The sequence below is a fragment of the Ctenocephalides felis genome, unplaced genomic scaffold, assembly GCF_003426905.1.
Source record: "Ctenocephalides felis isolate EL2017-DRISC unplaced genomic scaffold, ASM342690v1 CF-g0.4_SCAFFOLD_01886, whole genome shotgun sequence".
Lineage (NCBI taxonomy): Eukaryota > Metazoa > Arthropoda > Insecta > Siphonaptera > Pulicidae > Ctenocephalides > Ctenocephalides felis.
In genome coordinates, this window is record NW_020538040.1 from 68,957,347 (window position 1) to 68,977,391 (window position 20,045).

General features: G+C 27.2%; 1 protein-coding gene across 1 annotated transcript in view; it reads right to left on the reverse strand.

Annotated features, from left to right (window-relative positions):
- Positions 1 to 3,573: 3,573 nt before the first annotated feature.
- The window catches only part of LOC113375268 (uncharacterized protein KIAA1109), a 62,223-nt gene continuing 45,751 nt past the window's right edge, over positions 3,574 to 20,045 (reverse strand). Inside the window, 17 exon segments of the mRNA XM_026615210.1 lie at positions 3,574 to 3,772; positions 4,300 to 4,508; positions 8,328 to 8,458; positions 9,726 to 9,935; positions 11,398 to 11,610; positions 11,793 to 11,951; positions 12,117 to 12,236; positions 12,577 to 12,854; positions 15,680 to 15,860; positions 15,956 to 16,113; positions 16,230 to 16,326; positions 16,464 to 16,567; positions 18,577 to 18,757; positions 19,037 to 19,183; positions 19,267 to 19,376; positions 19,516 to 19,647; positions 19,919 to 20,033. Of these exon segments, the coding sequence (XP_026470995.1) occupies positions 3,574 to 3,772; positions 4,300 to 4,508; positions 8,328 to 8,458; positions 9,726 to 9,935; positions 11,398 to 11,610; positions 11,793 to 11,951; positions 12,117 to 12,236; positions 12,577 to 12,854; positions 15,680 to 15,860; positions 15,956 to 16,113; positions 16,230 to 16,326; positions 16,464 to 16,567; positions 18,577 to 18,757; positions 19,037 to 19,183; positions 19,267 to 19,376; positions 19,516 to 19,647; positions 19,919 to 20,033 (2,744 nt within the window).

Genomic DNA, 20,045 nt, shown 5'->3' on the forward strand with positions numbered 1-20,045 from the left:
GTGATAAATATGTATTAGTCAAATCAAATTTTAAGTGAAAAGATTACCAACTCACTTGATGCTATTTTGCTTTGACTTTGCCTTTGCTTTTTACCTCGCACAGCCTTACAATGTTGACTTTATAGTTGCCCATTTCACTTTTAGATACTCCAGTTTACTTCTTCTCAACATCGCCTGCCTTTACAAAACAAAAGATCAACATCAAATTTGTAGCTTATTTTTAGGACAAAAAGATTAGAAGGAGATACTTTGGATACAAATTAATAAATAAATTTATTGCTTATATTATTCATATATTACGTACTAAAATGGTATATCACACTACAATTGCAGTGACATTTTTAGATAATACGTTTTTATTTTAATTACAGTAAAACCTCGATTAACCGGATTAATTGTTGTGGATAATCAAAAATCCAGATAATCCAATGTGTGGAGAACAATTATGTGTACTTATCAAAAATAACATATACATACATCGTTATCAACGAAAATCAATGTTTAATAAGAAATTAATATTTCCTTATGTATGTACATATGTATTTTATTAGATTTTATTACATACATATACTAAACTGCACCATAAATCGTTCAAAAATTCGAATTGTAGGTTTGTACATACATATAACTCTGTCGCGGTTGGTAGTCCGGATAATCACGAATCCGTATAACTGAGGTCCGGATAATCGAGGTTCTACTGTATTATATTTAGTCATTTCAAATAAAAATTTAATTTTACATATATATATATATATATATATATATATATATATATATATATATATATATATATTGAATGGTAGAGTCTTGGATTTGTGTATATTTTGTAGAGTTTCGAACAAGAATCCAAAAATAATACAAAATAAAAAACAAGAAAAGTTTTTAAAAAAAACAATTTCTTTATTTAATTATTTGTTTATTGTCGACGTTTCGGAACTAGGTACGTTCCATCTTCAGGACATCTGTCAAGAAACATGATCTTGATGAGATTTTAGCAAACAATATGTTTAGGAAAAGAAAATAGATTTTTCTTAAATAATGAATTAAATTGTAAAAAATATAATAATGTACAGAAATATGATAATATGTTCAAAATAAAAATGATAAAAATAAATGAGTGGATTATCAGAACAGGATATTAAACATAATAGAAAATTTTTTTTGAAAGTTATGGAAATTTTTTAAGAAAAGGTTAATGACAAAGTTTAATTAATTACCTGTATGTTTGAATATTTGTTAGCACTTTTTCACTAAACAAGCTTTTTTAACAAAAATGATTTTGTGAGTTAATTTTCCGCCGAATAATTAGATTTTGTAAATCAAAATTACTAAAAAATTTGTCTTTTTTAAAATTATTTGAAAACACAAATAATATTGTTCTCTGGATGTTGTTCGATTGGTTTTCGAAAATTAACTAAATGAAACTGGTGTGCCTTTTGTAACACGTGTAAACACTTGAACGAGAGATGTGAGATAGTATGTGTGTGTTTTTATATGTCAGGGTGTGAATACTTAAATTGTTGATCTTAAAAGGAAGTCGATATTAATTGTTTGTCAAAAAGTGTAAAAAATTTAAATATGAATCATGTAATAGGTTGTGATCTGATCTAATGTTGACACTGTTAGAAACATTTATGAGGATGAGACAACTCTCCGCGAATAACCTTCTAAAGATGCAACTTTCGTGATATAAAATCTTTGGAGTGAAATTAAATGAATGGGCGTTTTCTATAGAGTGTTGTACTAGGGTACTTTTGAAATTTTTTGTTTATGGTGGACCACACTTAGTTCATGTTGTCTCATTCTCTTGTGTACATATTGGGAGGTTTGTCCAATATATTGAAAAGCACAGTCATTACAAGAAACAGAATATACTACATTAGTATTGAGATTGGATGGGGTGGGGATTTAATGTTCGTAAAGAATTGGTTGAAGGAGTGTAAGGATGAGCCTGATACTAAAATGTTTTCTTCTAACAAAATTTTGGCAAAATAATAATATAAATCTTCAACGTATGGTATGCTGCAGTAAATAAGATTGGTGTTTTTGATGTTAGTACTGGTATTGGGAGTCCTCCTCCCAATACCAGTACTAACATCAAAAACACCAATCTTATTTACTGCAGCATACCATACGTTGAAGATTTATATTATTATTTTGCCAAAATTTTGTTAGAAGAAAACATTTTAGTATCAGGCTCATCCTTACACTCCTTCAACCAATTCTTTACGAACATTAAATCCCCCACCCCATCCAATCTCAATACTAATGTAGTATATTCTGTTTCTTGTAATGACTGTGCTTTTCAATATATTGGACAAACCTCCCAATATGTACACAAGAGAATGAGACAACATGAACTAAGTGTGGTCCACCATAAACAAAAAAATTTCAAAAGTACCCTAGTACAACACTCTATAGAAAACGCCCATTCATTTAATTTCACTCCAAAGATTTTATATCACGAAAGTTGCATCTTTAGAAGGTTATTCGCGGAGAGTTGTCTCATCCTCATAAATGTTTCTAACAGTGTCAACATTAGATCAGATCACAACCTATTACATGATTCATATTTAAATTTTTTACACTTTTTGACAAACAATTAATATCGACTTCCTTTTAAGATCAACAATTTAAGTATTCACACCCTGACATATAAAAACACACACATACTATCTCACATCTCTCGTTCAAGTGTTTACACGTGTTACAAAAGGCACACCAGTTTCATTTAGTTAATTTTCGAAAACCAATCGAACAACATCCAGAGAACAATATTATTTGTGTTTTCAAATAATAATTTTAAAAAAGACAAATTTTTTAGTAATTTTGATTTACAAAATCTAATTATTCGGCGGAAAATTAACTCACAAAATCATTTTTGTTAAAAAAGCTTGTTTAGTGAAAAAGTGCTAACAAATATTCTAACATACAGGTAATTAATTAAACTTTGTCATTAACCTTTTCTTAAAAAATTTCCATAACTTTCAAAAAAAATTTTCTATTATGTTTAATATCCTGTTCTGATAATCCACTCATTTATTTTTATCATTTTTATTTTGAACATATTATCATATTTCTGTACATTATTATATTTTTTACAATTTAATTCATTATTTAAGAAAAATCTATTTTCTTTTCCTAAACATATTGTTTGCTAAAATCTCATCAAGATCATGTTTCTTGACAGATGTCCTGAAGATGGAACGTACCTAGTTCCGAAACGTCGACAATAAACAAATAATTAAATAAAGAAATTGTTTTTTTAAAAACTTTTCTTGTTTTTTATTTTGTATTATTTTTGGATTCTTGTTCGAAACTCTACAAAATATATATATATATATTTATACATTAATATTACCTAGAAAATCAGGCCTATAAGCATTATTAAAAAAAAATATCAATAATCAAACATATGTTTATAAATCACAAAATTATATTTTAAATACTCTGATTTACACTTACATATCTAATATCAATTAATTCTAAATATAATACAAAATAAATAAATCAATATATATATATATATATATATATATATATATATATATATTATACATAAATGATTTTTGTTTATGTTTTCTGTTGTGAGTCTTCTCGTACTATTTTAATAAGTTGAGCCATTAACACAGATAATAATTTATCTAGTGGATCCATAAACCCTCGTTGCATCCATTTAGGAATTGTAGTACGTGCATGACTAAAACCTAACTTTTGTAAAATGTAATCTACTCCATATGGCTCAATTGACTTACCAGCCCAAGATAATAATCTAGAATAAAAAATAAGATTAAACAATAATGATTAAACAATATCGCTCATTTACAAAGGACTAATATTGATTTTTTTTACATAATACAAATATTTATTCTTTAACTAAGTGTTTATTGAAATATTATTAAAAAATATTGATATAAAAAATATATTTTGTTGAATAAAAAGATTATATAAGTATGCATATTGTTAGAAAATATATTTAAATTTGACAAAATAAAAAATAACAATTAAAAATAAAGTGATGAACATATAAACGCACTGTTAAAATCATAGATAATAATAAGTAATTACTAATAATAATAAATATTCAATTTTGAAGTAACTTGTTGAAAATGGGTCTTGAAGTAATGAATGATGCGATGTAGAAACTTCAATAGTTTCATATCTTTTAGTAATAAACAAATCAACAATTGTGCTTAGAAATTATTAATAAAACGGATGAAACACTATTTTGAAATTTAAAAACTATTTTTGTGGACCAAATATTTTTCAATTACATTTGTTTTGCATTAAAATTCTCACCTGACAGTGGGCTCCAAATGCCAAGTTTTACAATTAAAATCACGCCAGTCTTTGGTAAACATATCAGCAGGATCAAATCCTCGTTTTTTCTTGTCATCGGTTGAAGTATTTCCAGGCGTTACATTTGTGCCCGGGGTACTCTGGCTAGAGGAAGGTTGTTCCATAGTTCTGGGATCTGGACTATTGGATCTAACACCAAAAAGCCCACTCTGAAATTATTTCAATAATAACATGTAAAAAACACATATTTATAATATAACAAAATAATCATAAAACATATAAAGAAATTATGCAATATATTTCGATAAATAATACCCTACCTGTGATCGAACAGAAAATTTTTGAATTTATAAAATATAAATTCATCTTTATCATTAACAAATTAAGAGACAAATATTGGTCATTTCTCATAAAATAAAAAAGCAATGATTTCCAAAGCAAGCATTTTTAACTCAGTGCTTAAAACATTCATAAAACGTTTTCCTAATACATGTAGAATTCATAAAATAAATTATACATTCTACTGTAATGAAATTATCCAAAATTAGCAATAAATAAATCAATTATAAGTATTTATAATGAATGCCTGTATTATATTGAGTCTTCATAATAATTTCAAAAAATCTAGTATAATTAAATATAATCTGGCTGCAGTCAGATATATATATATATATATATATATATATATATATATATATATATTAACAAAGTCTAATAATCGGGCATAACATCAATAAAAAACATGAATTTCTTTCAAAAATTTATTTTAAATCCATACGTTTCGGCTATAATCCTAGCCTTCATTCAGTGGAAACTAAAAATAAAATTAAAAACTAAAACAATTGAATTGGAGTGAAAAGAAAAAAATAAAATAGTAATTAGTACTTACAATTAGTTGATCTTAGTGTTAGATTGGAAATTTAATAATCCATGGTATTAGGATATGGTAATGCACTACACTATGTATTATAAACATTAACTTGAAATTACACAATATTTTCACAAAATACTGATTTGAAAAAATCACAAATGAATAGTGTGTTATTCGTAGACTGGTTGAAGATGTAATGGAGAAAGTCATTTTTTAAAAAATATTTTTACCAAGATTCTGCACATGTGTGGAACGATTGTAAAACCTTTGCGCGAACGCTTTTATTGTTTTGTAAGAAATTTGGAAATGTTATCTAAATAGAAGAGATTTGTGTCGCACAGCGTGTTTGAGTTCATTCCGTTTATTTATTGTCTTTTGTTATAATAGTTAAAAAAGATCCCTCTATAATTCTTCGTTTAAATAAATTTTGTTCAAATTGTAGTATAAGTCGGATTAGAAAGTCCATATTGTGTTTTAAAGTGTATATATGGTCTGCAAGAACAGTTTTGAATTGTTTGGGGTTTTTTTGAATTGTTTTTATGTTGTTGTAACCGTTTATTGAGGTTCTGGTTTTCATCCTATGTAAATTAAATTGCAGTCTAAACAATTTATTTTGATAGACGATTAAATTGCAGTCTAAACAATTTATTTGATAGACGAGATTTCTGAGTCGTTCGATATTAAATGGGTTTTTTGTTTTTGTAAAAATAGTGCTAGTAGTTGTACTAAAATTGGTTACAAGTCGAAGTCCAGATTTATAAAAGTTTTTTTTCCAAGGAACATACAATTCTTTAATGTATGGCAAACTATTACAACCAGAATGAGTTTCTGAGTCAGGTAAATCGTTATGTACTGTGCAATTGTCCATTTTATTCAAAGGTACGTTTCGTCTGTTACTAGTTACGGAATTTATAAGTTTTAGGGGATAGAGGTTATCTGTTAAAATTTTGTAATTAATTTGATGTTGTTGTCCCAAAATGTTTTGTCCGATAGAAGTATTGCGTGGTCCGTTGATTTATTATAGTACCTATTTTCATTTTGAGTGGATGATAAGAAAAGTAATTAAGGTAGCGTCCGGAATTAGTTGGTTTTTGATACCAATTTGTTATTAGTTTGTTATCCATATATACACTTTAAAACACAATATGGACTTTTCTAATCCGACTATACTACAATTTGAACAAAATTTATTTAAACGAAGAATTATAGAGGGATCTTTTTTAACTATTTATAACAATAAGACAATAAATAAACGGAATGAACTCAACACGCTGTGCGACACAAATCTCTTCTATTTAGATAACATTTCCAAATTTCTTACAAAACAATAAAAGCGTTCGCGCAAAGGTTTTACAATTCGTTCCACACATGTGCAGAATCTTGGTAAAAATATTTTTTAAAAAATGACTTTCTCCATTACATCTTCAACCGTCTACGAATAACACACTATTCATTTGTGATTTTTTCAAATCAGTATTTTGTGAAAATATTGTGTAATTTCAAGTTAATGTTTATAATACATAGTGTAGTGCATTACCATATCCTAATACCATGGATTATTAAATTTTCCAATCTAACACTAAGATCAACTAATTGTAAGTACTAATTACTATTTTATTTTTCTTTTCACTCCAATTCAATTGTTTTAGTTTTTAATTTTATTTTTAGTTTCCACTCACTGAATGAAGGCTAGGATTATAGCGAAACGTATGGATTTAAATAAATTTTTGAAAGAAATTCATGTTTTTTATTGATGTTATGATGCCCGATTATTAGACTTTGTTAATACATATGTCAACATCAAATTCAGAATCATACAAATATATATATATATATATATATATCTATATATATAATATATATATTTCAAAGTAACTAGCAGCCCATTCGTCAAAATAAAAAAAGTATAAAGTATAAAAACTTTTATTTATACGTTTCGACACAAGATGCGTGTCATCATTCAGCAACTACAACAAATTGAAAATTTTATTAACTTATAAAAACACCAATATAGATTAATTATAACATAGAGAAACATTATACACACTACAGGACAAAAACACTCAACAAAAATTTATTTAAAAAAATTAAAATTAATAACATATTAGAGAAAAACATTTTTTTAGAAAAAATTATGAATAACTAAAAGATTTGAAAACTAATTTGACTAAAAGTTATGAAATGCAACATTGTGAAGAGAGAAACACGCCCATACCGAGCAAACATACTCGACTGAATTCTTTCAATAGGCATAGGAATGTTTCGATAGGAATGTGAGGGGACGCATCAAGGACAAATGCTCGAGGCACGAAACGCAACGAACAACAGTGGTTGAGCTGGAATTGATCAAAAGGAAAAAGCAGACCATGTAAAAGTTAGAACAAGAAAAAACAATATTGTAAAAAATAATATAAAAGAGATAGCAAATTAACTTTTTGTTTTTTAATAAAATCAATAACAATCTGGTAACTATCATGTAAAAGGTGGGATGAATTGCATTTATTAACACAAGAGGAGGAATTTAATGAAACGCAATTTTCGAAACGTATAAATAAAAGTTTTTATACTTTATACTTTTTTTATTTCGACGAATGGGCTGCTAGTTACTTCGAAATATGTTTCAACGTCGAAAAAACTATCAAGATATATATATATATATATATATATATATATATATATATATATATATATATATATATATATATATATATATATGGATTGATGGTCCATTATATCTTTAACCAGTCTACAAACAACACACTATCCAATTGTGATTTTTTAAATCAGTATTTTGTTGAAAATATTGTGTATTTACAAGTTTAATGTTTATAATACATAGTGTAGTAGTGCATTACCATATCTTGATACCATGGATTATTAAAAGTTTCCAATTTAATACTAAGATTAACTAACTTTTCCACTGAATGAAGGCTAGGATTATAGCCAAAACGTATGGATTTAAAATAAACTTTTGAAAGAAATTCATGTTTTTTATTGATGTTATGCCCGATTATTAGACTTTGTTAATACATATGTCAACATCAAATTCAGAATCATACAATATATATATATATATATATATATATATATATATATATATATATACATATATATATACAAGTAAGAAATATTTAGTATATAAGTTGGCGTTTCTCACCACTCTTTCCTTTTCTTTAACATAGGACGTAATCAAATCATGGAGAAAGAAAAATGCCTCCGCATCAACTGTTACAAATATATGATCCTCAAATTCTGTGATAAAGCTGCATTGTACTACTGGCTTTGAAGCTACAATTAAAATGAATCAAGTTACATCAACGGTTCAAGTGCTCATAAAAAAAATATATAAACACAACCTAATAGTTTTTATTAATTTTATTAACGTTAATAGCACTCATCAAGTCGTAAAGTGTTCTAGACATATAGTTCAATTTTTAAAAATTTGATAAACATAATTTTAAAATTTAATTATTGAATAACGTTGATACATTTTATAATCACGATTTCATAATATTTTTCAAGCAACTAAAACAAGCATCCAAACTAAAAATGTTCATTTAAGATATTTCTTCAACTAGTTGTAAGTGGCATTTTGCCTTAAAACAAGTTGCAAGAACTCCCTGACATGTGTATATAATCGACTTAAACAATAAGAAATCGATATATTAATTTAGGAATGATTTGTAAGTATACTGAGTTGCTATTGAACGTTATAATGTTAAAAACTATTGAAAATTATTGAATTTTGTACAATTTTTTTATTTCACATTATTTATTAAAACAAATACATCATAGGTCTGTAATATGTGATATGCTCTTATTGTTAGTAAAAATTGATTAAACTTCATAATTAACAATTTTCACAAAAGACGTAGCTCTTCATTCACAATTTCTTAGAACATTCTACTATAACTTCAAATAAAGTATTGTTTATCAATTTTATTATTTACAAAGGTTATTAGTTCAAAACCATATTGATTGGTCTTCACCATTATCAATAAACATAATTTACTTGTAATAATTTTTATTTCGATAAAGAATCCTAGATAAATTTCACAAATTAAAAACCTCCTCAAGAAATATTGCTTTAGTATAAATATTATTAGGTTGGTGAATGAATTGGCCAAGCAATTTCTTTGTAATTAATTATATATTTGATTTTCGATTTTCTCATAGACGCTTATAAAATACCTAAAACTGTTTGTGAAGGATCAGTTAATAATAAATAATAAAAATGTTGTAACTAATATTATGTAAAGGTTTACGTTCCGAATAAATAAATTGGGAATCGCGTTAATTAGTTTGGTGAAAACTACTGTTTCATCTTAAGAGACAATTAATTTCGTTTTCGTCCGATTTTCAAAATTTAAAATATATTCCGTGGTTCTAGATTCCCATTAGCATCGATTAGTCCTAAATGAATTTTGACCAACCAAATTCTTCCACATGCAAATATTTTTCAGACAATTTTGAAAAATTAAACAAAAATCGTTAGGTTTCATTTTTCATTGATAAACTTAATTATTTCCGGTATTGGAAAGTTTTTATAACTTACCAGTATTATCTGGTGTGAGAGAAGCCTGTAGATGTTCTGTTTTAAGATGCGCATGCAAACTAGGCAGAGCAAAAATGACTTCTCGTGTGTGATTGAGGTCCAAAAGCTTAGAGCTGCTTGGTGTATTAATCCCTGCACTACGAGCCCTTTCTGACGGATTAGCAAAAGCTTCGGGCCTATCACGTTCTACGACCGGAAAACGATCTACGGCTGAAGTAATTAATATAATTAATGCATCTGAGTGAACGTCTTATAAAATGTGTTCTTAAAATTAGATGTGAAATTTAAACTTTGATGCAAATTTAGATCTATTGAGAATTCATATGTTTTGGCTAAAACACCAGTTCAAAAAAAAAAAAAAAAATATTCGGTGTAATATAATAAAGCACTATTATAAATAACTGCCATTAATTCTTGATAGAAAGAGAACGAAATTTTTAATGTAAACTTTAAGTTTACCAAAGTTTTAATATAAAAATTACAATAATTAATAAAAATGAGAAACTTTTGAGAGTGCATGCATATATACTAACTTTTATACATAAATTAGTTTTACAAAATAGTAAAAAAAAGCCTAAAAAGTTTAGATAGTTAAAAAAAAAGTTACATAATATATATCTTGAACTAATGTATATAATATAAAAAATATCTTTGATGCGAATTCCAGGACCACAAAATTTTAAATTTGATGCTAAATGCGTCCGTCGATCCATATTTTTGTCCATGATACATTTTAGAAACGCATATAGAATAAAACAGCAGTGGCAAACAAATGAATAGACTACCAAATAATTTAAATAATTTGAAATATTTGAGAAAAAAATCTCTTATACTCCAATTCAACAATTACACTGCGTGGTAGTAAATTTTTTTTCCGAGATGTTAAGTAATTCGAGGACGCTGATTCCAAATAAAGTAACAGAACTTTGCTAAGAGCTTTAGTATTTGAGATATACTAATGTGCTGTTTTTCTTCTCTACTTTTTTTTCACAGAATTCACAAACCATGGATTTTTTATGGATTGCCTTATTTGGGTATAATCAAATATATTAGTTTTTAACACTTCTTAGCTTCTCTTTCATGTTCTTCTCAAGCTCAATGGGGTATGACCATTTGCTCCTATCATCTAAATTTATTCTATCGATATTTACTAAACAGAAGAAAAAGTTGGGAGGATTCTAAAGATTTTTCCAAATGACAAGGGTATTAAAATTATAGCATTTCATTCTTTTTTCGCAAATTAACGTAAACACACTAACGTAAACACTACACAATTTTGGCACATATTATGAAGATCCCATGTTTTATGTTGATTCTATTTTAAAGTGGTTGAAATATGCTGCCTTTACACTTAGGTTTTCGGTATTTGTCAAAAACATATTCACTGCAGATGTAACAAAAACTATCTGGATTATGCACACTACGACTTAGAATGGAACCGTTCCGAAAACTGCATATAAAACGATTAGTTATTCATTAAAATGGGATAATCGTAACCAAAATGACTAATGAGGGCAGTTTGCTAAACCACAAAAACTGGAGCTGTTATGAAAAAACGGAAAGTATAATTGAAATCAGCAATTCTTAGTAGATTTGGAAAAAAAAATCTAAATAAAAAGCAAAAGTGCCAATATTGTCAAGAAGTGTTATCTTAACTTATAAATATAATTACCGTCGATATCGCTACCAGCAAAGGCATAATGAAACCACTCATGCGGTGTCTTATATTGCGGTGGAAAAATAACATTTCTCGAAATTCTACAAACGGTGGCCATGGATCTATGTTGAGCAAGTGGAGGGACTTTTCTCTGCTTAGGTTCACTTTCTGATACTCCCAGACCAAACGTTAAAGTTTGCACAATGTGAACTCGCTGATCTTCGAAACCTTAAATTTGAAACAAATCTAATGGTGACTGATAATTTATTTCAAAATAAATTAGAATATAAATATTTGTTACTTTTTTATTTATATAAATAAAATTTGGCTAAAAACAAATATGAATAATTTATATAGAAAAATAAAATTAGAATAAGAAGAAAAAAAATAATACTTAAAAAGTAGCTTACCATCAGTAGAATATATTTCCTGTGATTCCGTTGAAAAATCAATGCATGGTTCTTGTAAACTAAATAGTGCCCAACTTCTGCATTTAAAATTAATACCATGGAAACAAGCCAAAGAAATATTATTACCGCGTAATTGCATAGTTCCACCGAGAACGGTACCTTCAAAATAAAGCAAAATAGAAGTAAAGTAATTACATCTAATCCTTTAAAAAATATTAAAAAATGAATTGGTATTCTAAATAATTAACTTTCTTCTTATAATAAAATAAAATACATTAATATAAAGTACAGTGCATTTATTACTGTAAAGTAATCTAATCCTACCTGTGACAGGCAATGGTATTTTGAGGGTAGACTTGGCTAAGCTGGTGACAAGTCGCAATGCTTTTTGCCAATGCCTATGATGGCGTGCATCTTGTATTTCTGGCCCTCCTGCTTCTTTATCTAAATTTATTATTTTTTATTATATATATATTTATTTATTTATTTACTTGAAGCCAATCGGCTGTATACAGTTAATTGTATAGTAACATGATATAATGTAACATAATGTAATGTTACTTAATAATGTAATCCTATGTTATTCATGCTTACGTGTCTGCATACACATACAAACACACATACTGGCACCTATATATACACACCTGCACATATACCTATATGTAGACTCAAACATACTAGTAACGGTAACAAACAAATTCTAATTAGTGTTCTTTTTAACAATATTAATAAATCTATTTTGTGAAGAATAAAAAGTTTAGGTTCGGAATAATTATATACTTACTATCAGCAGTAAAAGGTAATTTCTTTTTGCTGGCAAGTTTATGTCTACTCAATCCAGATCCAATCTGAGAAGTTCCGGAGGTGGCATTCATGGCTACAGGACGGGAAAAAGCGCGCGGCTGCAATGATGAGAAAACGCGCTTGCTGCTTTTAAATTGCTGCGAGAAGAATTCTTCCAGTTTGTGATACATTTTTAACAAGTCTACAGTCGTTGATTTACTGATCATTAATTGCAACTGATCCCAGCGTAAGTCATTGTGTATAAATATCGTCGCCGGCCTAAATTAAATAAAATCACAATTATAAATGAATGTTATTGAATTTTATTATATGTAATCAGCAAAATAATTTGTAATTGAAAATATGTTCACCCATTTCAAAAACAATATTTTTATTCTGATTATATGTTCTTCACTTACAAAATTTGAATATATATAATTAGTGATTATATATAATTATTGACTATAATAATTAGTGACTCAAAAATTTCCTGATTCGAGTGATTCGAATCAGGAAAAAACCTGATTCGAATCATGATTCGACTCAATTCGAATCAAGTTCATATATGAACAATTATAATTTAAGACAAGAAATAATATCACGTTAATAATTTTATAAGTGAAATAATTAATTTAGTAAGCAATTAATTCCAAAAAGTGCAGAGATTATTACATTTAATAATAATAAACTAGCCACAAATATAACTAATATTTCAAATGAATTTACAGTAAAATATAACCAAACACTTCTCTATCACTAAAGCATATAAAACAATATTCTTAATCTTACGTTGAACAAATGCAGGTTTATATTATTGATTATTTAGATCTAATCTAAGCAAGGGGTTGAATCTAACGTCTTACAAATGACTTAAAATTCAATCCACTACTGTAAAGATTGATATTATTTCATTTGTGTGAATTTGCCATTACTTGCATAATTTAAATATGCTCATTCTGTATGTGTATGAAACTCGTTGTGTAGTTTATTTTGATAATATTTAAAATCTAAATCGCTTATTTATTATCTAAATGAGTTTTTGATATTTCATGAACAAATTTGCTCTCAGCGCTTAGTCAAAAATAATCAAACACTCAAAAACCCATATGCACTGCATCTCGATAAGTCGATACGCTAAAACATATACACATGTTTCATTGCTTCGATATGCTTGAACGTGTGCTTGAAATCGTATACTTGAAGTCGGAATGATTCGGTGTAAGTCATGTGAACTCGGATGAATTCATATCGACTTGAAGTCATGGTTATTAGTGTGTTTTACCATTTGTGATGTTAAAAAATATATATTTTATCAATGCTAACATACTCATACTATGGATTAATAATGGTTGCATATGTTATATTCCGATACAAAATTTTAAATTGATTACCACTGAATGAAGGCTAAGATGCTAGCCAAAACGTATGGATTTTAAATAAATAAATTAAAAAAAAAACTCTCATACTATTATTATTGATGTAACGCCCAACTTTTTAACTCAAACTAAACATATATATATATATATATATATATATATATATATATATATATATATGGAAGCGTGGTCCATATTATATACCAAAATGATAGACAATAATAAATTTCATAAAATATTATTTATATTTCGTTTATTTTATATATGATTAATATCCACGACACTATGTGTTGTCATACTGATCATTAATAAAACGTTATTGGTATTTTCTTATTTATAATAGAAAAGAAAGGTTTCAAGAATTATACATTTTTTGGCAAAAACTACTAGAGAGAAACAAAAGCCGTGTCCGATCTGACACTTGAATTTATTTTTGTTTTTTTTCTGTGCTGTCAATATATGGGCCAATCAGTCCAGTAACATGTGATGCGTGTTGACAAGCCGCGATGCGTGTTGGCAACCCGCTACATCACTCCGCCCTAATGAAAAAGATTGTTTCGCATCTCTGACTGCCATTCTTGAACTTCCTTGTAAATTTCTTTTGGTTGAGATTGTGTGATAAATTGCCGTGTTGGCTTGTTGAGTTTGTTGATTGCTTACGTGGCCCTTCGCTGGTGAGTTAGCGGTTGAGTACATGTGGCCCTTCGCTGGTGAGTTAGCGGCTGAGTATATTTGACACTTCGCTGGTGAGTTAGCGGTTGATTGTATGTGGCCCTTCGCTGGTGAGTTAGCGGTTGAGTGTATGTGGCCCTTCGCTGGTGAGTTAGCGGTTGATTGTATGTGGCGGTTGCCAAATTGTTTGCTCCCTGTCTGTTGCCATGGTGCTTATTATCGACTTATTTACCATGATAGTAAGTGATTTATTGAGCACGTGTTATTGTTGATCTTGAAGTGCGTGGTCGGAGTCTCAGTTGTAGGATTAGAATGTTCTTCTAGTTATGGCGGTTGTGAGCCATTTATAATAATTATTTATATTTTTAAAAATTCTTTTCTTAGTAATTCTTGAGACTTCAATTTATTTTTTTTTTTTGTGCTACTTCAAAATATGTCTTGATCTTCTTACCTTCTTGTATGTGTGTTACTAGTTCACTCTCGGGGTCACCAAAATATGGAGGCTTAGTCCATATTATATACCAAAATGATAGACAATAATAAATTTCATAAAATATTATTTATATTTCGTTTATTTTATATATGATTAATATCCACGACACTATGTGTTGTCATACTGATCATTAATAAAACGTTATTGGTATTTTCTTATTTATAATAGAAAAGAAAGGTTTCAAGAATTATACATTTTTTGGCAAAAACTACTAGAGAGAAACAAAAGCCGTGTCCGATCTGACACTTGAATTTATTTTTGTTTTTTTTCTGTGCTGTCAATATATGGGCCAATCAGTCCAGTAACATGTGATGCGTGTTGACAAGCCGCGATGCGTGTTGGCAACCCGCTACATATATATATATAAATATATATATATATATATATATATATATATATATATATATATATACTTAGTAACTAATAGCAGTAGTTCATTACAAGTTACATCTTATATAAATTTAAAATAAAAAATATGAAGTAATAATAAAATTAAAAGTATCATGTTTAAATGAGCAATAATAATGTCATTATAAATGTTATAAATTAAAAAGAATACAAGCCTTCGAGTGACGGTGTTGGCGCCGCGCTCTCTGCGCCATTCGTCACGAAGTTCGGCGTCCAATCTGCTTATGCGTGCCATCACAGCACTCGTTCCCATATAATCTAAGCGCAACTCTAGTGCCAGCAGACATATACCCATCACATGGTCTGGTTCTGAGCCGGCCTCTTCTCTTATGTGTACTAAAAATCGTATGAAAATAAAAAATATTATTCAGTACAATTTCCAATATCGAATCAGTATGATTAATATTACTCTGTGAAAATTGACAACAAACCATGTGTATTTATTTGGCTGAGTTCAATCGTACCGCCTACAATCCCGCCTTTGGCATCAAGACTTGAACCTCCAAGACCAAATCCAAGATACATATTTTTATGCCCTGTGCTGCCTATACTTAGCCTACCATGTGATCTGAAGTCTTTTGTCATCCACCTAACACAAAACGGTTTAAAAAATTGAATAAATTAACAAATAAATAAATAAGAACTATGTATTTAACATAATAGAAAATGAATACATACATATAAAACAATGTTTTAAATACTTACATCACATTTCCCATAACATTTCCCATATTCATTTGAACACTAAGTTTTGTAAAATTAACAGCAAACAAAACCAATGTCTCCCAAGCAGAACTTGATCCTACATGAAACAAACCAGAGAGCTCTTTTCAAATATTTATAATTCATTATATCATTTCATGTAATATATAATTTAATTCTGAATCAGGTCATTAAGAAACACACATAATAAATAAATATTAAATTTGTTAAACTAACCTTCAAGATGCACATGCTTAGGTAAATCATTTTCAAAGCTGAGAGTTAATTTTTCCTTGTGGGCGGTTTTGTCATTTGTTATTGATAGTAAGCTGGTACAAAATCTGTTGAATTTGTGAAAATTGTACTATATATATATATATATATATATATATATATCTTGATAGTTTTTTCGACGTTGTTTATATTAGTTAATAAAATTTTCAAATTGTTGTAGTTGCTGAATGATGACACGCATCTTGTGTCGAAACGTATAAATAAAAGTTTTTATACTTTATACCTTTTTTATTTCGACGAATGGGCTGCTAGTTACTTTGAAATATATATATATATATATATATATATATATATATATATATATATTTTGTAGAGTTTCGAACAAGAATCCAAAAATAATACAAAATAAAAAAACAAGAAAAGTTTTTAATAAACAATTTCTTTATTTAATTATTTGTTTACTGTCGACGTTTCGGAACTAGGTACGTTCCATCTTCAGGACATCTGTCAAGAAACATGATCTTGATGAGATTTTAGCAAACAATATGTTTAGGAAAAGAAAATAGATTTTTCTTAAATAGTAAATTAATTGCAAAAAAATATAATAATGTACAGAAATATGATAATATGAACAAAATGAAAATGATAAAAATGATAAAAATAAATGAGTGGATTATCAGAACAGGATATTAAACATAATAGAAAATTTTTGAAAGTCATGGAAAATTTTTTTAAGAAAAGGTTAATGACAAAGTTGAATTAATTACCTGTATGTTTAAATATATGTTAGCACTTTTTCACTAAACAAGCTTTTTAACAAAAATTGAATTTGTGAGTTAATTTTCCGCCGAATAAATTAAAAAGCTTGTTTAGTGAAAAAGTGCTAACATATATTTAAACATACAGGTAATTAATTCAACTTTGTCATTAACCTTTTCTTAAAAAAATTTTCCATGACTTTCAAAAATTTTCTATTATGTTTAATATCCTGTTCTGATAATCCACTCATTTATTTTTATCATTTTTATCATTTTCATTTTGTTCATATTATCATATTTCTGTACATTATTATATTTTTTTGCAATTAATTTACTATTTAAGAAAAATTTATTTTCTTTTCCTAAACATATTGTTTGCTAAAATCTCATCAAGATCATGTTTCTTGACAGATGTCCTGAAGATGGAACGTACCTAGTTCCGAAACGTCGACAGTAAACAAATAATTAAATAAAGAAATTGTTTATTAAAAACTTTTGTTTTTTTATTTTGTATTATTTTTGGATTCTTGTTCGAAACTCTACAAAATATACACAAATCCAAGATTCTACCATTCAATATATATATATATATATATATATATATATATATATATATATATATATATATCTTGATAGTTTTTTCGACGTTGAAACATATTACAAAGTGACTAGCAGCCCATTCGTCGAAATAAAAATGTAATAAAGTATTTAAGAACTTTTATTTATACGTTTCAACACCAGATGGGTGTCATCATTCAGCAACTACTATAAATTTGAAAATTTTTACTAATAATAAAACAAATATAAAGTAATTATAACATAGAGAAACATTATACCTACCACCAGGACAAAATCACTCAAAAAAATATTTTTTAAAAAATTAAACTAATTATATATATATATATATATATATATATATATAATAACGGCTTTTCATATAACTGATAAGGCATTTAAACAGCATAAAATTCAATAAAACCAAAAAACTTATTTTATACCACATTTGTTTCGTGATCATTCAACATTTAATGTTTGTCGCATTACTTTACACTCATTTTGAAATTACATAAAAATTTCGAATAAGAGTTACTAAACAAGTAACGAGGCTTAAGTTATTAAAGATAAATAATATATATATATGACCTAGGCGACGACAACCATTTATATATTATACATATTATATATATATATATATATATATATATATATATATATATATATATATGATGATGAAATGTTTTTGGATATCCATCCAATAATTTAAATAATTTAAGAAAGAAAAATATCTTTTTGTATATTGAATTACCATGTTTCAATAAAACGTACTTTTATAAATAATATATCATATTAAAACTTACTTATCAATACTTTTGCCATCTTCAGGAAAAGTATCATCCAAATGCTGCGACTGCATACTAAGATCCCCTAAAAATAAGTGGCGTACTATACTTCTTCTATACCAAGCTTTTGGAAAGGCTAATATTTCAGTCAATCGTCTCATATCATATTTAAACGAGGCTGATCCAATGTCAACAATAGCTGTGAAAGTATAATAATAAAGAATTACTTTTAATATTAATTATTGCCGTTAACAATATATAATATAATTAAATTCATATACTTCAATTATATACAATTATAATTAAATTCAAACATTTTAATATTAGCATAATAAATATAAAAACGCGTACACTACATGTAGTCGGTATCACTGGTTCATAAATATGTTTGTATATAATGTGAAAATTAATTGTTCTACATCCCCAAGCATTTCATGATGAATACCAAATTTTATATATAACAAACAAAATTACATACTTGAAAATCTAATAACTGCTCGTGATTTATCAGTTTGTGTCAATTTCCTTGACCGACTTAAATGAAATTTCACAAACTCAACATTTATACTCAAAGAATCCTTTCTTTCACTATCTGTTAGCGGTGAACATTGTGCTTCTTTTAAACCTATTCAAATCAATTTTATAATTTAGTTTATATTAAATTAGTATTTATATGTTATAAATTATCAGATTTTGATATATATTTACCAGTTTTTTTACCACCATAAGGATGAAATATGTAAACAGAAAAGTCAGCAAGACAGCCAGTTACGCTTAATCCACCAATAGCAGCTGCATTTGAAGCATAACCAAATTCACTATAAAAATGAGATTTGTTAAATAATTTTTTTTGAATTATTATGTAAAAAAATTTAAATTGGTTTTGATAATTTTAATTTCATAATTTGATTCATAAATCTTTTTATAGAAAACATATATCTTACATTTGTTATTAACTAATGATTAACAATTAAAACAAGTATTACTTACTTGCACAATTCTTCCTCCTGTCGTTTTGAACTAAATACTATATCAAGAGATGGTAGTTGAAGCATGCATTCCACTCGAGACACGGGTAGACAAGAAAATCTAAAATCAACAACATATATGATTATAAGAATCTAAATTTAATTATCTTGCAGTTTGAAACTATTAAAAACAAAGTATTTTAATTTATAGACTACCCAGCAATAAATTTTAGCAATAAAATATTGACACCTCTACAATATAGAGCCCTTTCTGGTACAATATTTTGAAGGTCTTTATGAAAAAAATTGAAGGTAAGATTTTTTTTTGTCAAATTTCAATAATATATGCTACTGAAAACAGTTATCATCTTTGGTTATATCAAAAAACATACCTGAATGTTGATGGCTGCATATGAAAATATACTATCACGTCTACTGGAAAGGAAGTGTAAACATACTGCCCATAGTTAGAAACATCATTTATAGTAACTCTACTATTTATTTGTCCTAAAAAAGTTT